The 20,271-nt window shown below is 42.0% G+C and overlaps 2 protein-coding genes across 2 annotated transcripts; both read right to left on the bottom strand.

The window, feature by feature from the left end:
* Window positions 1-13,875: 13,875 nt before the first annotated feature.
* LOC133893107 (peptide chain release factor PrfB1, chloroplastic) lies at window positions 13,876-17,275 on the bottom strand. Its single transcript, XM_062334070.1, has 7 exons — window positions 17,025-17,275; window positions 16,732-16,809; window positions 16,399-16,619; window positions 15,918-16,121; window positions 15,135-15,350; window positions 14,824-15,010; window positions 13,876-14,438 (listed from the first exon to the last, which is right to left on the bottom strand). Exons 1-7 carry the CDS (start codon window positions 17,179-17,181, stop codon window positions 14,143-14,145), a joined length of 1,359 nt encoding a protein of 452 aa, XP_062190054.1. The 5' UTR covers window positions 17,182-17,275; the 3' UTR covers window positions 13,876-14,142.
* A 1,216-nt stretch (window positions 17,276-18,491) lies between these two features.
* LOC133891874 (large ribosomal subunit protein eL38z/eL38y-like) lies at window positions 18,492-20,037 on the bottom strand. The gene is made up of 3 exons (XM_062332578.1): window positions 19,884-20,037; window positions 19,605-19,791; window positions 18,492-18,743 (listed from the first exon to the last, which is right to left on the bottom strand). The coding sequence occupies exons 1-3, from the start codon at window positions 19,884-19,886 to the stop codon at window positions 18,721-18,723; spliced, it is 213 nt and encodes a 70-aa protein (XP_062188562.1). The 5' UTR covers window positions 19,887-20,037; the 3' UTR covers window positions 18,492-18,720.
* Window positions 20,038-20,271: the final 234 nt, after the last annotated feature.

Raw genomic sequence — 20,271 nt, 5'->3', positions numbered from 1 at the left:
AATTGGGGATTTCATACTATTTCCCGTGCCACACAGAGTGGACTTTCACTTAATATTAGCATAGTCTTCATAAACGACGTATGAATCGTGTCTTAAATGATACTGTAGGATAATGATTTTACCTTTTACCATACATGTTTGAGTCACATGGGCCATACCTCTTCTTGCGGGGTGGGAGATTTATACCCCTTTGGTCTGTTGGCTGTGCCTCTCTGAAAATGCATCTAGGCCTTCTATGAATCCCTCCGGGAATCCCGACCTTAGGGATTAGGGACCTTGCCGTAGCGCGTGGGTTTTGGCTAATTGATGACAAACAATTAAGGGACTAATGAGGTTGCTGAAGTTATGAACATGTTTTAAGTCCTTTTGGAGAAATTAAACGACGTTGGCATATCTCTAAAATATAGAGAAGCGGCATGTAGTTGCTCAATAGGGTTTCATTCTTTTATTTTTTGAAATTGAGTTTAGAAATATCGCTCTATCAAGAGAGATGTGTAATGATAGTCTTGATGATATCTCAGTGCTCAAAGTATCCTTTTTATAACAAAAAATGAGAGACACAATCACCCATAGATTCTGGGAAAAAGAAAAATGTTTTCTGAACTCGGAGTCTCCAGGTTAGCCTGGATACTCCGGATTCTGATGTTTTTCCCGAGTCTCCGGGTAGAGCTCTGGGAGGGGGCTCTCAGTTCAAATTTATTTTTAATCCCGGAGTCTCCGGGTTGGTCCGGATACTCCGGATCCTGGAGCACCCGGACCTTCCGGGTAGGGTCCGGATTGTGCTTTTGGCTGGGGCTAAGTGTTACCCGGAGTCTCCGAGTGAACCCGTATACTCCGGGTTAGTTCAAAAAGCATAGTAACGGCTAGTTTTCGAGAGGGTGGGTATAAATACCCCTCACCTCTCTCTTGTTTTGCTGTTGAACAACTCGTGGACAAAAGTATTCATTGCCATTCAATAGCCCTCACAACTCCTCTAGAGCTTTGATTCTTGCAAGATTTGGGGATTAGGATTCGGAGAGTGAGATTGAGTGCTAGAAAGCTTAAATCCCATCCTTGAGCACTTGAGTTCATTTCCAAGCTTTCGATTTGCATTCTTTACTCTTGGAGCTTTGAGCTCCTAGATGGTTGGCGTCAACCGGAGAACACCCAAGCTTGTGGAGTGCCCTGGGAAGTTTGTATTACCCATCGATTTGAGTAAAAAATCCTAACTCGATCTTTGTGGTCGCTTGAGTGAAGAAAGGGTTGAAAGAAACCCGGCTCTTTGTAGGCTCCTCAACGGAGACGTAGGCACTTCTTTGTGGAGTGGCCAAACTTTGGGAACAAATCTTTTTCTCCATTACTTTCTTGTTTTTCATTGTTCTAGTTGATTTTGAGCGATTTGCTCTGATCTACTTACTAATAAGTTTGTGGCTGTAGGTTGTTGGAGAAAAGACATTTAGGCTTCTATTAGAGCTTATGGTAACACATAGATATATCTAGACTTTCTCAAGTTCTCTTTGATTTTGAAGTTCCTGTATAGGCTGGATAATTCGGGTGAACTCGGAGACTCCAGACCCCGGAGTGTTAGGATTGAATAGGAGTATCTGGGTACTATTTAATCCGCTGCAAAGTTTTAAATTTCAGGAAACACCTATTCACTCCCCCATCTATGCGACATCAAGTACTTTTACTCTCAGAAGCTAGTGGGTTTCGCACCCCTCCGGCATGGAGGCGTTTGCCTTCAAGACGCTGGGGGATTTTGTCCGATAGATTTTTTAGAACCTCTCTGTCTGGTGGAGGTTTTTTGGAAGACATCCCCATTTGAGGGAGTTTTTGAAGACTCTCTGTCTTGCGGAGGTTTTTGCAAGGCTCTCCGTCCTGCGGAGGTTTTGTAAGACTCTCTGTCTTGCGAAGGTTTTGGAAGTCCCTCTGTTTTGGCGGAGGTTTTGTAAGACTCTCTATCTTGCGGAGGTTTTGGAAGTCTCTCCATTTTGGCGGAGGTTTTGTAAGACTCTCCATGTTTTCGGAGGTTTTGTAGGACTCTTCGTTTTTGCCGGAGGTTTTGTAAGTCTCTCAGTTTTTGTCGGAGGTTTTGTAGGACTCTCCGTTTTTGCTGGACGTTTTGTGGAAGACTCTCCATCTGGCGGAGGTTTTGGAAGACACTCCGTTTTTTGCAGAGGTTTTGTATCCCCTTTGGCATGTATTAATGCTGAAGGCCCTACACACTATCGGGGCCACGCAATACCTTCCAAGAAACCTAGGCAGTATTGTCTTCCAGGTGACCTAGGCATAATACGCCCGCGGTATGTAGACTTGTCGTGCTCACGAGGAAACGCCCTGGGTGCACTACAACACTGTCCACCAAGGGTGTGCCCCGGCGCGTGACATTTATATGACCGAAGTTATGCAATACTTTCCAGGAAACCTAGGCTTGATGCTAATATTAAGTACTTTGAAAGAAGTGCTTGAAATATTCTTCTCACCACTTGATCATGTCTAATTGGTGTCAGCCCATTGATCTCATTGACAAGAATATTCAAGTATGAGTACATGTCATTAGCACTTTTATGGGAAAGTTGTTTAATGCTATTGAGTTGAGAGTCTAATACATGATATTTCTCATTGCGCATATCATTCGTGCCTTCATATATTTTAATGAGGTTAGTCCAAATATCATGAGTATTGGTGAGAGAATAAACTCGATTAAATGCATCAATACTTAGAGATGATAAAAGGATACTCTTCGCTAAAAAATCGAATTACCTCTCCTTGTTTGTGACACGTTGCTTCATTCCCTCTTCATTGACTCTTCAAACATCTAAACCTTGGCTTGCAAATAATAAGTCATTAGAATATTCTAACAGAGAAAATGTGTGATGTCAAAACGTGGAGCACTACCGATATCCAACCCTACCTCAGACGTCACAACTCACTAGGCGGTGAAGCCTAATCGATCAAAATGAGAACACGACTCAGATGCCATTTGAATTGGCGTATCCTTGTGAAAGGTGTGAGCCTCAACTCTGATACCAATTGAAAGAATTGATGATGTCTTAAAAGGAGGGGGTGAATTAGGACACTTAAAACTATTCGGCTCTAAAAACTTCACAAGATAAAAATATATCGATTTCTATTGAAATGTGCTCTAGGCTCATCTAGCCTCTACTATTCAAAAGATTTGCAACTTATAGCCAATCCTAGCAAACTTCTCTATGAAGGTAAACTAGCAAGGATATATTACAAGAAGTAAATGTGGAAACATAAAGATGGTAGAGAGAGCAAACTCGATACAAGATTTTTATCTCGTGATATTGATAGCATAAACGTCATCTCCAGTTCACATTGGAGCATCCACCTAGGCTATAGCTCCCAGACGGCACCTGATCACGACCCTTGAGCCACCTAGGCCTCATGTAGGTTGAGCCACCAAGGCAAGGCGTCACCACAAGTCTCTCTTCTTGTAAGACCCCTGTTACCAGGATCTCTTGTGCCTCCTGTATCAGTCCCTAGATTACGTAGCTGATACGCACAGTATAATATTTGTAGTATCACAGTCAAACTTTGTATGTAAATAGTAAAAGTGAGTACGGAAGGTACTCAGCAAGCCCTATACTACTTCAAGGTGTTAATAGATGCATAAAGGGGTTTATTCAAGGATAAGCTTTACGGTTTAGATTTAAGCAGCTTATGCAGATTACCAATTGTATCAACTATGATCGACTTCAAAATATTTTAGCTAGTTCAAAAATCTGCAACGAGCTGTATCTGGGGTTTCTCAGTCCCTGGAGGGGCTATACCTCACTCCGTAGTCCCTCTTATCACTTCTGGTGTACCTCTAGTACCACACAGCTTCTAGCGGAGTGAGCCAAGAACCTCATCACACGGAGTCTTTTCAAGCGTGACCATGCCTTCGCATGTCCATGACCGTGGACATGGCTATTCGAATAAATTTACACTCTACAGATGTTGCACAGTTTTTCCCACGCGATATGCTCAGCCTCCAACCGTTGCAAGCGAAGGAGTGAATCATACTGAGACTCTCCAAACATCTTTCCTGCCAGGCTTTTCCACGAGACACGCCAAGTCCCAGAGCTGCATGTTCCAAAGGGCAGCATCCCTTTTTAAGCCTAAGCCGGTCCCTGAAACCTCCAAATAGCGGGACAGATGGACCCTTGACTACTCGTTTCTCTTAGCCTCCTGGTATGATGCCCAACTCAGTCTAGTGAAGGAAAGTCAAGTCCTGCCCATACATGACGCATGGTTGCACGGGGGTGGCTAAGCATGATGACACAAGACTCGATCCTTAAGCGGCTAGGCTAGGCATCTTGATGGGCAATGAATACCACCATGTAACTCAACCCCCAAGAGCATCCTCCCTGGAGGACCACTCTACCTGCCCGCGCCAAAACGGTTTTCACCCATTTTTACACATCACCGTCCATATCTCACACGACATCAAGGATTTCACAACCATTAAGAAATTCACAACCATCGAAGATTCACGGTATATGAGTTGTCACTGATAACAGTAAATCTTGTCTCCGAGGAGAGGTGTTTTAAAAGCGACATCTCCGAGGAGACGTATTCAATCGTAGGCATATTAGAAATCAATGCGTCGTCTGACGTTAATATAGATAACGACAGGTAATTCTAGGGTGATATGTATTTTGGATGATAATATTCAAGACATGGCATGTGTTTGATAGGACTAACTATTGCAAGTAGTTTTGTAAAAGCGTAATACAGAGCACACGCGATAATAAGTTCGGTTTTAGTTGATCACGTATATTATTTGAAAACATAGGTTCAATATGATCAAAGAAGATAGGACTTGCCTTCTCCGGAATTTTCTTCGAAGCCTTGATTGTAATCGGGATCCTCCTCACTCCTGATGTTTCCTGCGCAGTACTCGCAGAACTTTGGTTGCCTTGAAATCACGACTACGATCAATAACGGTGATACTAAAGAAGAATCAATTAACACTAAATGGAAAGCCAATTGAGCTCTAATGGACACCACAACATAATAGACGAGTAGATCTCGATTTTAGATGAATTTCGGTGAAAGAATAGCCGAAATCGGAGCCAGAACGGAGAATTTATGGCTCCCGAAAGATTTAATCAGAATTTAAATCAAGAAAATAAGAAATGGCACTGTTCATGGGTGGGACCCACGGGTGGGGCCCACTGAACAGTAATCTGGCCCTACATGAACAGTGACCGGTGGGACCCACATGAACAGTACGGGTTTGGGCCGAATGGTCTTAGATGGGTTGGATCCGGGTCTAAATGGGCCCGGATGGGCCGATTTTGGGTTTGGACGGGCTGGGTTGCACAATGCTGGGCCCGCACTGTGCAGGCTTGCTCGGGTTTTGGGCTGGCCGGCTAATGGGCCACGGAGGCAGTCCGGCCTACCAAGGGGCCTGTTTGGCGGCTGGGTCGGCGAGGCCGGCCACAGGCTGAGCCACGACTCGAGGCCGATTTCCATGCGCGTGCGGGTGACGGCCCAGCTGCACGCTCGCACAAGCGCGCGGCGGAGAAGGGGGGGATCGGTCGGCAGCGAGTGATTTCAGCGAGGCGTCGACGAAAGGTCGCCGGGGTTTGGTTTTCGCCGTAGCTTCACGACGACTAGCGGACACCAGCCTTTTACGTGATACAGCGGACTCGGCAGGGAGCATCTCGACGGCGGTCGGCAATGAGAACGATGCCAGATCACCGCCGGAGAAGAGACAGCGGCGCGGCGTAATTGGACAGCACCTCCCTTGCACGGGGAGGGGCCAATCCTACAAAGAAAAGAGGTCGCGATGCCTCTAAGCATCACGGCATGATGGCCGGACCACAATACCAAGTAGAATTATGCCAGCGGTAAGTGCAAGCATGGCGGAGGAAGCTATGCACGGTGTCGCGCGGCAAACAGCTATGGGAGAGCACGGGGAGCCCAAACCATGTTGGGTCCTTTAAGGTTAGTCACAGGAGATTTAAGCACCCAAATGGCCTTTGTACTAGCAAATGATGAACTAATCACTTTAGTAGCATAAGTTCCATTTTTCGCCTTCCTAAGCGATAAATCATTGTCGATTGAAGAGTTAGGCTTAGGAATGTTACCAATAGGACAATTTTTTTACCAATATGTCCCTTGGCCCGGCAAGTATAGTAAATGCGGTGCATATCCTTGTAAGATGCCTTCTCATCTTGCTTCTTGCTTGCTTCCTTGCTGGTGAGCCTCTTCTTTGATGACATAAGGCCTTCATTCTTCATGTAAAGGCATGATGCATTTTATGTCCCTTCTCATTGCATCCATAACACTTCCTCTTGCTTCTTCTTGTTTTCTTCTTTGGAAGTGTGGTCTTGTTATCAACCTTGTTGGAATACATAAAAGGTATAGTATCCCATGCTTGAGCACTTGAAGCACTTGACATGAGACATCTTCTTATCTTGGCTCTTGCTCATATCCTTCTCTTCTTTCTTCAAGGAGCAATCTCTCACATGGTGACTCTCCTTACACTTGAACCAAGTGATGTGAGCCATTTTCTTCTTTTGTTCTTGCCCCTTGATTTTGGCTTGTTAGACTTGTTCTTCTTGTTGGATTTTGCTTCAAGTCCATGATCCTTGTGATTCTCATTTTTACCTACATAATCCAAGTCACATGTAGTGCTCGGGGAAATATTTGCTTGAGAGCAACAAGGGTTAGTAGGCAATTCATCCTTGGATATAGAATTGACATAAAAAGAATTGCTAGAACTAGCACATGTCAAATTTACATTAGACAAAGAAAATGTGCTAATGTTCACATGAGGTTCATATGATTTTACCGTTGTGATAATTACCTCATGAGCTATTTCTAGCATGGCATGTGAGTCCACAAGATTTTCATGAGAGCACACAAACTCATCATGATTTTCTTGCAAAGTCACATGCTTGCTAGTAAGCTTTTCAACTTGAGCCCTTAGCTCAATATTTTGTTTCTCCAAAGATGCTACATAAGAATTAGAGTTAGTAGCATAAGCATCATCAATAGGAGAAATAGTGAATTTTTCCTTGGATAAAATATTGCAATTAGGACATGATATTTCTAAATCCACTAGAGGCATGTCATCTAATTTATCAAGCAAAGAGATATGATTAACTTTAAGATCCCCATAAAGATTGGATAAATAACTATTTTTAAGTTCCTCAATTTTCTCAATGAGGAATTCCTCTTGCCTCTCAAGGCTTTCTTCTAAGCCTTCCATGGTGGTCATGAACTTGATCATTTTAGACATATCCTTTTTGCTAAAAAGATCAAACCCGAGCTTATCACTATCACTAGCACTAGAACTAGCTTTAGCTTTATTAATCTCACTTATCGATTTTCTTTTACCTTTTGCCATAAGACACAATAGAGAATCGATGTGAGGGGATGAGCACCTTGGAGAAGTAGATGCTTCACTTCCAAGTTGAGGACAATACATGCTATAATGTCCGTGTTGGTGACAAATTTAGCAAGCTTGACTTGTCCTTGATCTTCTCCTAGATGAAGCTTTCTTGTTGATTTTTGTTGTAGCTTCCCCACCTAGGTTTTGTCTCTCATAGACTTCTATTTCCTTCAAAATGTTAGTCTCATAAGTACTAGTGGAAATAGATGCATCGCTATGAGGATAAAGAACCATATCATCATGATAAATATGTATTTTTACACTAGATGATATGCAGGAGTTATCAACACTAGTAGATATTGAAGTTTCATCGCAAGTGTTGTTAAAGTCCAAAGGAAGAATTGGACAAATGCTAACCTCACTCACCATTTTATTACCTTGCTCGGAGTAGTATGTTGGTGAGGCGGTTTGCGCAGCAAGACCACTTTGGTCGATGGAGGAAATTATTTGAGGCTCTTCATGATGTGTTGATGAAGTTGAACAATCCTCAAATGATGCCTCCAAAATAAGTTCTTCTTCATCACATTTGGACTTGTCATATCTTTGTTTGAGAGTAGTTCAAATGAGATGAGCGTCCTCAAGCGGCAAGATCGATTCAACAACATCTATGCTCAAATCATCAAATAAGACATTAGTAGCTTGAGCATTGAGATGTATGTATTTCTCTTCCTCTTCGGGTGATATGAGTTTATCATTAGGAGGAGAAATGCTTACATCTACAACTCTTTCTATTTAAGGACCCATGACCCTAAAGATATTAAGCATGCGAGTACTCCACTCAAAGTAATTAGAACCATCTAATAGGAGTGGCTCTATGTGCACTAATCCGCTAGTCAACTTCTTTACTCTCTAGGTGGTAAAGCTCGAAAAGAGAGACTTGGCTCTGATACCAATTGTCGCCTAGAGAGGGGGTGAATAGACGTTTTTGCAAAAATTCATTCCCTTTTACTGTTGGCCTAAACTTGTAGCGAAATATAAACTAATGTATTTTTCACAAGTGAAAAACCTAAATATGCTAGGCTCAACTAGTGCACAATCACCCTAAATAAGTGTAAAAGTTACAATCCTAGGGTGACAAGAATTACTCTAATCTAGCGAGAGATATGCAACAGAACTTAAATTGAAAAATGCTGAAAACACTGTTCACACGCCTGAAAACACTGTTCGTATAGAGTATCCGGGGTAGTCTGGATACTCCGGGTTGTACAAGTTCGGAGTCTTCGGGAAAATCCGGAATCTTCGGATTCTGTACAGAACAGAGGTCAAAACTGAAATAAAAGGATGTTTAAAGAGTTTTAGCTCAAACCAAGTGATGTCGTGTGTTCCAAGAGATGATTCCAAGTAGATCCACGGAGAACCTACACTCAAATACACACAAACAAGTAGATCGAGCAATATGCACAAAGCTCCAACGAGCCGGGTCTCTTTCAACTGCTTTCCTCGATCAACTCTTGATTTCTTCCTTTGCGGAGACGAAATCAAAGTCTTCACAAACTTCTGCGGCACACCACAACCTTGGGTGCTCGCCAGTAACACCTAGCCGGCTAGGAGGCTTCACCTCCAAGAGTAACAAACGCAATCGAACTTCTTGCCGATGAACTCGAGTGCTCAAGATTGGATTTAGCTCACTTGCACTCAATCTTCTAATCTTACAATCCAACTCACTTTTCTTCTCAAATCACACACTACATTGGAGTGGAAGGGAGTTCTTTTGGCTCTAAAATATGTTTCTTTCGTGCCCTTGCAACAGCCCCAAAGGATGGGGTTGAGGGGATATAAATACCCACCTCCAAAAAACTAGCCGTTGGAGACTTTTCTGGCCTGACTCAGAGTATCCGGGTCAACTAAAACAGCTCAACTCGAGACTCTCTGGCGAAGCCTAACCCAGAGACTCCAGACAACCCGAAGTATCTGGCCTACCCCAGAGTATCCGGGTTCAGCACAGCTGACCTCTGAAAAACGGCGATAACTTTTGATCTCGGAGTTCGATTTTAACAATTTTGGACTCTAGGAAAGCTTATTCAGAGGGCTACACATCCCAACTGAATTCATGACCTAAAATATATAGAATAAAATTAAGAACACTCCGAAACCCAATTCAGACACTTCCACACTTTCCACACCAGGATTTCTAAAAAGAAAATCTCACATGGGTTTGGTTAAAAACTCTTGAGCACTGAGACACGACAATTAGCTCACGTTGCATCCCTCTTAATTGTGCGGCATACTTATACTCAAATTCAAATATAAAACTCGTTTGAACCACTTTGAGCATTTGAAAACTTTCAAGTACCGCTTCTTTCTTTCAAACCTTAAGGGTTGCCAACTTCCATATATTCTTCACTCCATCTCTTTTTGATTCTTCATATGATTGATGTGAATCATCATAGCTTTCCATGGTCTCGCACGGTCCATCGGCGCAAAGCCTTCACTCGCTCTTCACCACCGCCTTAGTCCTTCGGCGCCAAGCCATTTGCTTGCCCTTCACCACCGGATGGTCCATCACAGCCGAGTCTTGCTTACCCTTCACCGTCTTGCTATAGAAAATCACTTTGTATTCGACATTTTCGAGGAATTCATTTTATCAAATATGGAGTCCACTCTTGTTTTTCACTCTTAGCATATATGATTTTAATTCAACTTATGCCTTCTTATGAATCCTAATCCCAACTCACTCTTAAGCACAAAGCACATGAGTTAGTCCATAAAACCTAAATGATAACTTTTATACCTTAAATTACTTGATATCCACAAGTAACTTATTAGGCTTCATGCATATTATCAATCTTCATATAGAACCTAACCCCACTCATTCTTAAACACATAGCACACGAGTTAGTCCATAAAACTCTATTAACAAGTCATACCTTTAGTTACTTTATCTCCACAAGTAACTTAACCTTCAAGCTTATTGCTAATCTTATTTAGCTTCTTCTTCTTATGAGCATTACTAAAATCTCAATAACTTTTGATGCAATTCTTTGAACTCATGGCATTTCTCAAAGAATCCATGCTTCATCATTTATGCATCTCATATGAAATAACCTAATAGCAATTCTCAATATGATTGTTAGTCCATAGGTATTATCATCACTTACCCGAGCATCACCTAGAGCTCATTCATCTTGATGCATTTTCATTCTCCCCATTCACCTAGAGCTCATGCATATCTCTCATCCATGCATCACCTATGGAACAACCTACTAACAAACTCAACACCATTGTTAGTCCATAGGTATTGTCATTAATTACCAAAATCACACATAGGAGCTAGATGCACTTTCAAAGGCACCTGCTAGTTTTGGGGTATCCAATGAGCAGTTCAAACATTGGGAGTCAATGTTAGTAAAATTTACTGTGTCTATGTCGTGTTCTATGTTTTTGGTACTTTGTTTTACGTAGATCTTGTAAAATTTAATTTGATCTGTACCATTATTTATGTTGAATGTCGAGTTCATCCTACCCTCCTAATTTTTATGTAAAAAGTTCACCCCCGACAACTAAAATTCCTGGATCTACCATTGTGGATAGGTAAGCTTATGTGTGAAGAAGTTTGCTTTAAAAAAGGACGTTGATGGCACTGGCGACAGTGTTGGTTGATACAGATTAACCATATGGAATTGCACTTCTATGTTTTGATTCCTTTGTTGCAGCTGACAAAGCAACAAGGAATATGATGATGGGTTGTTTGATTTCTTAGCATCGGCCAGGATTGATCAAAAAAAGATAGTACACGTTCTTGGATGATGTTGACTACCTTGTAGAAGAACGCAGTAGATGATGCGAGCTTATCTTCTGAGCTGGATATGGAACCTTTGCAAGCTCACATTTGAGGATAATTTCAAAGAGAGAGATATTAAGAAGGCGGCTCATGGGAAAATGGCACAACAATGAACTCGAGTTGGGAACAAAATGCAAGTGCTGGGGATAATTCTGGTGATTGGGGGAGGCTGGAGTAAAGGAGCTGCAGCAGCTGCAATTGTGGAAAACAATTCCATTGATTGGGGAGAATGGGGCACCGAAAAGTCAAAGACGAGAATATTATATCTGTTGAACAGGCTGAACGATACTTGGTCTGATAAGGGTACTAACATGGAATCAGATAGAGGTGATAGTAATCGAGGAGGAAAACAAATGAATCTTCCGCGAAGCATGGTAAATTAGTTTGTAGTTATTTGTTAATTTTGTGTGCTTCATAGTTTACAATCAGCTTTTAATGTTTCTTTAAACAATGAAAAGTGGTGTGGATGCATGGTGTTTTACATGAAAGAATGCCATGTGCAACGGCTATCTGGTTCTATGCTTAAATCTTATCTGTCTTAAATTTCTCAGTGATGATGTTAGACATCCGCGAGAAGATGAAAAGTTTATCCAAGAGAATGTTCTTAAGCACCACCCTGAAAAGCAATCAAAGGTGTCCAGTGAAATCGACCATAATGGTATGGTTTCTTATGCTATTATTGGGCTCTGTATTTACTATGCGATCATGTAATGTGCCATGAAGGAAATATCAATGTCTTGATTTGGATCATGGTTTATAATTGAATCATTTTGATTAGGTAGGTCAACAAGCACCAAAATTTTCAGGATGCTCGCTGCTATTTTTTTTAGTCTCAGCAAATGGATCCCGCATAGATTTCTCCTACCTAAAGTACATGGAGAACTTTACAGGTATGGATCACACACTTGGTGCTGGAGTCGATAAAATTGAATGACAATAAAAATCAGCACTATGTAATAACTACATTGAGATGGTCTCTACAACATTTGAGTTTTTTTTTGTATTTACTTATAATACTTATATTACCTATTGCTTACCATTAGAATCTTATCATAAGAAATCTTCATGATAATATAAGAGAAAAGTGTTAATGTTTATTATCAAAGTACAATGTATAGTTTTACACCAAAAAAATACGAAGGGATGAATTGAAACATCTCTGCACATCTTGTATTTGTAAATAACAAGTTTGTTTCACTTTAATGCTTACAATTTCCTTTCTCTTTTCTTGCTGCTCTATCTAGTTTAACTCCATGGCTAGGGATAGGGATAAATCCCGTTCCGTTCCGATCCGTTTTCTATATTTTCTTGTCCGTTTTCGATTCCGTTTTCGAAAGAAAATGTGAAAATGAAAACGGTTATGGGGTTTTTCCGACCGTTTTCGGATTTCCCGTTTTTAATCTAGAATTTTCCGTTTTTCTAATTGAGATCAAACTTCACAAATCACAATGTAGCCCACATACCAAGCCTTGTCGGCCAGTCCAAACATAACCTCTATCCCAAAGTTCAACCAGATCCCAGTGGTCCAGTCTCAGTCGGCTGCTGACCTACCGATGTTATTCAAGCTCTTGCACCACCTACAATCCTAGTCTTTGTATGATTGTATGTTATGCCGAGTACTCGAGTTACGACATGATAGTTGTTTTTCAGTTGATACTTATGTCATTATGTGGTTTATCTGTGTATGATATAAATTACTTTTGTTGGTGTGAATTAATTATGTGTCGCGCCGATGCTTGAAATCATTATTCTACGGATCAGTGTTCTCATTTTAAATTATCGGTTCCTGACTGATACCCGTATATTTATGTTCGGATTGGTTCGTTTTTGATATCCCGACATTCCTGAGTTCGTACCCGTTTCCGGCTTTCCCATTTTCGATTCCGTTTTCGAGAGAAAAATGTGAAAATGAAAACGGTTAGGGGGTTTTCCCGACCGTTCCCGTTCGTTTTCATCCCTAGCTAGGGACGTGTACAAAAGTGAGAGTTGAAGCATTTGATGCCCTTGGTAAAATGCAACGAGTTTTTGAGAGTGTTTTGCTTTGCTTCAGTCACTGTCTAAGGTCATAAAAACTGACACTTAGAGTGGTTCTATCGTTGAAGGGAAAAACTTCCTCCGAAACTAAAAATTCCATGTTATACCGGCATTTTTGTGCATGTAATTGGAGACAAGTTTTACCAGGTTCTGTCATTTGTCTAAAAGCTATGATTTCCCCTAACATTGCAGTAGTTTTATTCTATTTTATTGTTGTTTCCACATTATAGGTGCGAGCAGCTGCTTGTAAATCATTGGGAGCACTAGCAAATTTTTCATTTCATTATGCACTCTAGTCCTTGGACTTGTTAATAGACATGATAAACGATGATACACCAGCAGTTAGACTGCAGACTCTGCAAGCACTATTTCATATGACAGCATATAGATATTTGATTGTGCAGAAGAAGCTCATGCACATAGAATTGAAGCAGCAGTAACAGTACTCTCGAAGATCATCAGCGCTACTGTGAAGGGGGGTCATCAGGCACGCCAAGTGATGCACTATATTTCTAGTACATGCTAAATAGCATCCTTGCAAGATGATACTTATGTCATGTTTGGATAGAGAAGATTTGAGTCCAAATCCCTAAGATTCAGTTTAAGTTTGAACAAAATCCTGAGAAATTTAGAACAATCCACTCATCCACATACGGAGTTAGTAGTGTAGGTGAACAGCTATTCATTTCAAAAATTTAGAGAACTGGCACACAGGCTTCACCAAGTCACACGATTCGATTAGACATCTATGGTAAAACTCAAGGCACAACTCATGGCCCCATTTCGATTTTGATCTGTTATGATTCCTAAATCAAGAAATGAGATGCTAGTACTATGAAAGTCCACTAAATCAAGAAAAGAAAAAAAAAGGACTTTGCATAAAAAATTCATACTACTACGGACTTGATGTAAGTATCACTTGTCGCTTTGCTCCTCATGAGCTGGCAGCTGCTGTAGTGAGCTTGTACTTGAGGTACGCTCTGATAAAGGGCTCCAGTTCGCCGTCCATGATGCCGGTGATGTCCGATGTCTCGCACCCTGTCCGGACGTCCTTGACGAGCTTGTAGGGGTGGAAGACATAGTTGCGTATCTGCTGCCCCCATTCTGCCTTCACCATGTCGCCACGGATCTGCTTGATCTCAGACGCACGCTGCTCCACCGCGATGACCAGTAGCTTCGCTTTGAGCCGGCTGAGGGCCTTTATTTTGTTGGCCAGCTGACTCCTCTCCTCTGCAAAATTTTTACAAGGAAAAGATTGCGAAACAAATGTCAGCTTTATCTGGTATAACTTGCACTTAGCTCCAATTCTTGAATGTAAATATATCTCAATGCCATTCTTGGCTACATGTGAAGTCATAAGTATCTTATTCTGTAATAATCTGAACTCAGCACTGGAAAAAACTGACAAAATCTTGCGTAAACTATGGTCACGGTTATGGGGTAGGAAGTTCTGGTAATTTCAAGAGGGCGTCATTTAGTTTTTCACATGACTACAGTTTTTTGCTTTTTCATGACCATATCATGTCAAATTCAAGCTAAGACCTTGTGTTTATGCAAGCAAGACTGATTGTGTATTTGTTCAGTGTATGTGATGCAAGCTGGTCTGAAATTATACCTGAGCAACGAACTGCAATGCCAGTGGGAATATGGACCATGCGAACAGCTGTTTCCACCTTGTTTACATTCTGGCCTCCTTTACCTCCAGCTCTCGTGAAGCTTATATCCAGGTCCTCTTCAGGTATTTCGACATCCATGGATTCCTCCGGCAGAAGAGGCATCACTTCAACACCAGCAAAGCTTGTCTGCATATATAGCATATAAGGCAGAAAACTGAGAAAAGAAAAGGAAAAACAATCTCGTCCCTTCAGCTGAAAGAAAATGTTGATTAAATTCACAGAAGTAGAACTGTGAAATGCAAATATTTACCTGTCGAAGCCCTTTAGCGTTGAACGGAGATTGACGGACAATCCTATGTGTCCCTTTCTCACCAGAGAGGTAGCCATAAGCAAATCTCCCCTCTAGTTCAATGGTTGCTGATTTTATACCAGCCTCTTCACCAGGTGATTTCTCAACCACTCTCGTCTTGTAACGCTGCTTTTCTCCCCACCTTACATACATCCTCAGTAACATGTCAGCCCAATCCTGCAAAGATCAAGCAATGTTTTAACAGAATGTAAGCACACTTTGTTTCAGCAACCAGTGTTACCCGGACACGGGTGCATGTATCCGAGTCCGATTTGGATGCGAGTATCCGATTCGACAAAAAAAATTTGGACACGCCAAATACTACTTAGAACCCGACACGGGTATGCGGGAGTCCGACTTGGCAAAGATCTTTGGACTCGGGTGTCTTGGTAACACTATCGACAGTCAACACACGCTTTCTAATGAAATTTCAGACATTGTTATTCTTACATGAGACCAGTACAAAACTACATGCATGGTATAGATGTAACAAATAACGATGTACATATTGCAAGCCAGTAACAGTGTATGGAGTAGCCATCAAGAATGCCATTGGTATATCATGGTTCATTGTTCATACTTTTGAGAACAGCCAAACTTGCAGGATTCATAGCTGGAGCACTTTTGTTTTGTTACTGTCTCTCGTCCCCCCTAAAGAACGTGAGTACAACTAAGATGTATTCTTATCTCTACAAAGGTCTTAATCAATACAGAGGAAAGATATAAACACAGTGAAATGCTTACCTGAGCGTCGGTGCCACCAGCGCCAGCAGAAATATTAATTACAGCACCTTCCTTGTCATAGGGTCCAGAAAGAAGTTGTGTCATCTCAAAATTATCTAGTGCCTTGTTTAATGCCTTTATAATCTTTGAGGCCTCCTCAAGAAAGCCAGTATCTATGGAATCTAGTTCCTCAGTAAGCTTCACAATGGTCTCAGATTCTTCAACCTACAAGTAGCAAAGGAACACTATGATTAGGAACAAGTGTTCATACCCATTTACTGCAAGATGGCATGCTTCTTCTATCAAAACTGATAGCTTTGGCGATTATGAACCCTTGTATGGACTTTGGATGCATGCAGAAAACTCTCTTTTTTTCATTAGTTATCCTGAGCTGTATGTATATGGCTATATGCAGAAAATATGTATTTCATTAGTAGCTATCTTCATAGGAAATGTGAAATAGTACAGTTCAATATATACAGCTATATCATGGGGGTCACACCTGCGACTTAAAGTCGTTGAGAAGCTTGACTCTATCTTTGACCTCTGTCAGAGAAACAAGTATCTCCTGTGCCTTGGAAGGATCATCCCACAAAGAACTATCTGCAGATTTCTTCTCGAGCGAAGCGATTTCCTCCTCAAGCTGTTCCAAACCGGCAGACTGCCTGACTTCATTGACGCGCTCTATAGCCAACTCAACCTCCTTCCGCAAAGCATAGAAATCTGCTACGTTTTTCAAAGCTTATTGGTTAATCCAGGCGTTCATGTACCGGAACAACCAGTGGCCTTGCTCTTAGCCACTGGAACAGATGAAGATTTTAAGCAGAAAGATTACCCTGCATGGCCCATTCGACAGCCTCCGGTTCATCTGCAACGCTTGACTGACTTCCGGCCCCCGAAGTTGCGGATTGCACTGTGTTGATCCAAGTCTGTCAATGTTTCATCCAGAGCATAAGAAAACTAATGCATAAAACACCAAATCTTTTTCGAGCCAAACTAGCTGAACCGGTTGTAATTCTCTCTCTTAAACTAAAACCTGGCTTAATCTAACCTAAGAGGTTTGGCCACAGAAATTTCAGAAGCCACGGTTGCACATGCTTGCACGAGGGTATGAGGAGACAAACTCACCAGGAACGGAGCTCCAGCGGCGGCGGCGGCGGCGGCGGCTGAAACAAAGGGAGAAGGGGGCGCGTCCCGGGTCGAGCCTACTTCGAGCGGCGCAGCGCGGGTAGGGAGCGGCAGCGGCGCGCGCGGCCGGCAGAAGCAGCCGCGGGCAGTCAACCATGCCGTCGCGAGATGCGTCGAGGTGGGCGCGGGGGAGGAGTCGCGAGCACGAAGGGTCTGTGAGAAGAGGGCGCCGATCAGGCTAGACGAGGGGATTGGAGGAGGAGGTATTAGAGTGATAAGGATCCGACGGTGGATATTTTTTTCCAGAACGGGTTTACCCCTGATTTCATTACACAAATGCAACGAAATTACAACCATCCCCATCAATCAGTTCGCAATATTTACAACAAAAGTGTGCGCAAACAGCAGGATCTATACATCTGACGCCTGAGGAGCAGCACCGAGGGCTGCCGATTAGCCAAAATAGACTGCATGTCCAAGACCAGAAACCACAATCCAAGCATAATGACTCCTAACCTATTAGACCGGTATCTACCACGCCAAGTTTCAGATACAAAAACCATCTCCGGACCGAGTGCCAACAGCACTGAAAACTGCAACCGCACTCCATCGATGATTACTTCAGCTTGGAACACCATCAGCTCCTTGGCCTTTGGCGAGCATCATCGTGCCTTCAGCTTGTTTCTTGGGATGGAAGAGGAGAGCTGTTTCTTGCAGCGTCTGAGCTCCAGCTTCCAGGGAGTCTCTGTGCTGACCGTGGAGGAGACCTGCCCAATACCGAAGAAAAGAGCAAGTAGAACACACAATCTCAGTAGGAGATCTAACCTGCTTTTTGTCAAAAACTACCCTATTTCTCATTGTCCAAATAGCCCATATAACAGCAGCTAAACCCGCCATATAGCAAATTTTATAGGAAATTAAATGAAGAAGATTAAACCTAAGTAAATTTTATAGGATCCTATTTAAAAAACTTTCCTAAAATCTCATCCTATAATCTAATAGATTGACTGAAAAGAAACCGTAATCTAATAGCTAGACTAAAGAGAAGAAATGTCACAGAGTTTTTCTTAGGATATGGTTTTATAGAATTTGCTTATAAATTAAATTGCTCATAGGCTTTACTTTGCCATACTTTATAGGTGACATGAAGAGAGAACAAAATTAAAGGGACTGGAAGTTTCTAAACTAATTTTCTGTATTTTTTTTAAAAAAAATCTCATCTTAAGTCACTAAGCAAGGGCGTAGCAAAATTTCAATTGGACGCGCTATGCAAAGCTTCACTGAACTTTTTTTTTTTTGCGAAACTTTTCACTCAGCTATGTATCTGATCAATAATACAATACTTCCATTCGAATTGGCAGTATAATCTGGCAATATGGCATGGATAACAACCTGCAGGGCCAACCCATTCCACCATCACCACATAAATTTTTTAAACTGTTGCAGCAGCATAAACTCAGAAGAACATAAGGAACGAAGATGATGCACAATTTTAAGTGAACATAGGAACAATATGATCTGTCCACACTACCACAGCCTCATAGGTCCAATACAAACACATCAGTTCCAAACATTACATTTCAAACCAAAACATCATAATTCATTCAAACATGGCACAAGTCACCTACACATTATACTTAAGCAACACTGGAGCAATCATCCCTGATACCGCAAACAGCCTAGTCTGCCTTGATACTTAAACCTCCTGAACGCTCAAACCTGCAAAAAGAAAATCAGAGTCATTAAGTGTATATAGTTGGGCAATTCTGCGGCCACATTGTATGCACAGCAATCATAAAAGCAGTAAAATAGAAACAGAACAATGGACCTGACATGAAATGACTTGATATGATGTAAAGCATATAATATAACTTCAGGATTAACAAATAAACAATATGATCATATCGATAGCATGTATAAATCTAAGCATTTATTCTGACCAATTTGATCAGACAATTGTTACTACGTAATTGCAAGGTTTACACATGCATTATATAGTCCAAACATCTCTGGATATTACAATAAGCAGTGCCAAATAAAACTAGCAAAGGCATTTTATGTCCACCTATTTATGTATTGATGCTGTAGTAAAATGATAGGGAACTCAATAACTGGTGGCAAGTGGCAATGATTGTAATTCATAAGAACAAAAACATGTTTGCGCATCCCTGCGTAGCAAGTTACAGACTTTCTGGAACAATCAATTGCTTGCACAGAATATGATGTCTACGACTATATTCATCATACATAATGTTTCAAACAAACGGCATATAAGATTAAACCACAATTGCACAACACATATATAGACAATAACAATGAATAAACAAAGGATTTCGCACATATGTAGTACAATAATCAAACTGGTAGCATTTTGCATGCAACAGCAACATCCCACTATCACCTAATTACGAATAGGAATTCCAGACTATGCACCATGCTACTTTCACATTTCAAACCTAAATCCGAAACATGCTCCCACTATTTATCCCGCGCACCAGCTACACGGCCGCCAAGATAGGCAAGAACTAGCGGAAAGATCTGTAAGTAAATTTCTGAACAATCGGTGGTGTAGGGATGGACCTGGCGGGAGCGACTGCTTGAGCTTGTTGGCCTTGTCGGCGTCGTTGACGCAGAGAGTGTAGAGGTACCTGGAGCAGCGCACCTTGAACTTGACGGCGCCCCCCTTGGCCCGCTTGATCCGCACCGACCGCGCGTCCTTCCGCCGCGCCGTCAGCAGGAAGTCCTTGATCTCGTGGATCTGTTTCGGCTGTGGAAGGGAGCGCATGAGCAAAGAACCGAGTCAGTGAACCAATCGCGTCGTCCGTCCGCGCGCAGCGTGGGAAGGGGAGGAGGCCTCACCATGGTGATGGCTCGGGTGGAAGACGCTGCCGACACGAACCCGCGGAGAACAGAGGCGGCGGCGGCGGCGGGGAGGAGGAGGTCGGGAGGAGGAAGGGGGACTGTGGAGGTCACCTTATATGGGCTGTACCAGAGGCCACTTTTAGATGGGATAGCTTCACCAGCCCAAAGGTGAAAAAAAGGGTCTTCTTCTCTTCTGCTACGTAGCTGCAGAATTCGCTGTGGCTGACATCTTGGCCCTCCCGTCGATACACAAGTATACTATATTTACTGTCGAATACCTAATTATAGAATATATATAGAGTACATTATATATAGACAGAATATTTGGTTCATATTTTTAACGACTTCGGATATTGCGGATTCAAATTTGCAAGATCTAGTACAT

Source organism: Phragmites australis, chromosome 15 (assembly GCF_958298935.1).
Source record: "Phragmites australis chromosome 15, lpPhrAust1.1, whole genome shotgun sequence".
NCBI lineage: Eukaryota > Viridiplantae > Streptophyta > Magnoliopsida > Poales > Poaceae > Phragmites > Phragmites australis.
This window is presented reverse-complemented; position numbering and strand designations above follow the sequence as displayed.

Excerpts from the sequence above, each read along its gene's own strand:
- LOC133893107 (XM_062334070.1), bottom strand. The coding sequence starts at position 17,181 with ATGGTTGACTGCCCGCGGCTGCTTCTGCCGGCCGCGCGCGCCGCTGCC. Across the intron at positions 15,351-15,917 it reads CTGGTGGCACCGACGCTCAG|GATTGGGCTGACATGTTACT; the intron begins GTAAGCATTTCA and ends TGATCTTTGCAG. Across the intron at positions 14,439-14,823 it reads CATTGCAGTTCGTTGCTCAG|AGGAGAGGAGTCAGCTGGCC; the intron begins GTATAATTTCAG and ends AAAATTTTGCAG.
- LOC133891874 (XM_062332578.1), bottom strand. Across the intron at positions 18,744-19,604 it reads CAAGCAGTCGCTCCCGCCAG|GTTTGAGCGTTCAGGAGGTT; the intron begins GTCCATCCCTAC and ends TTCTTTTTGCAG.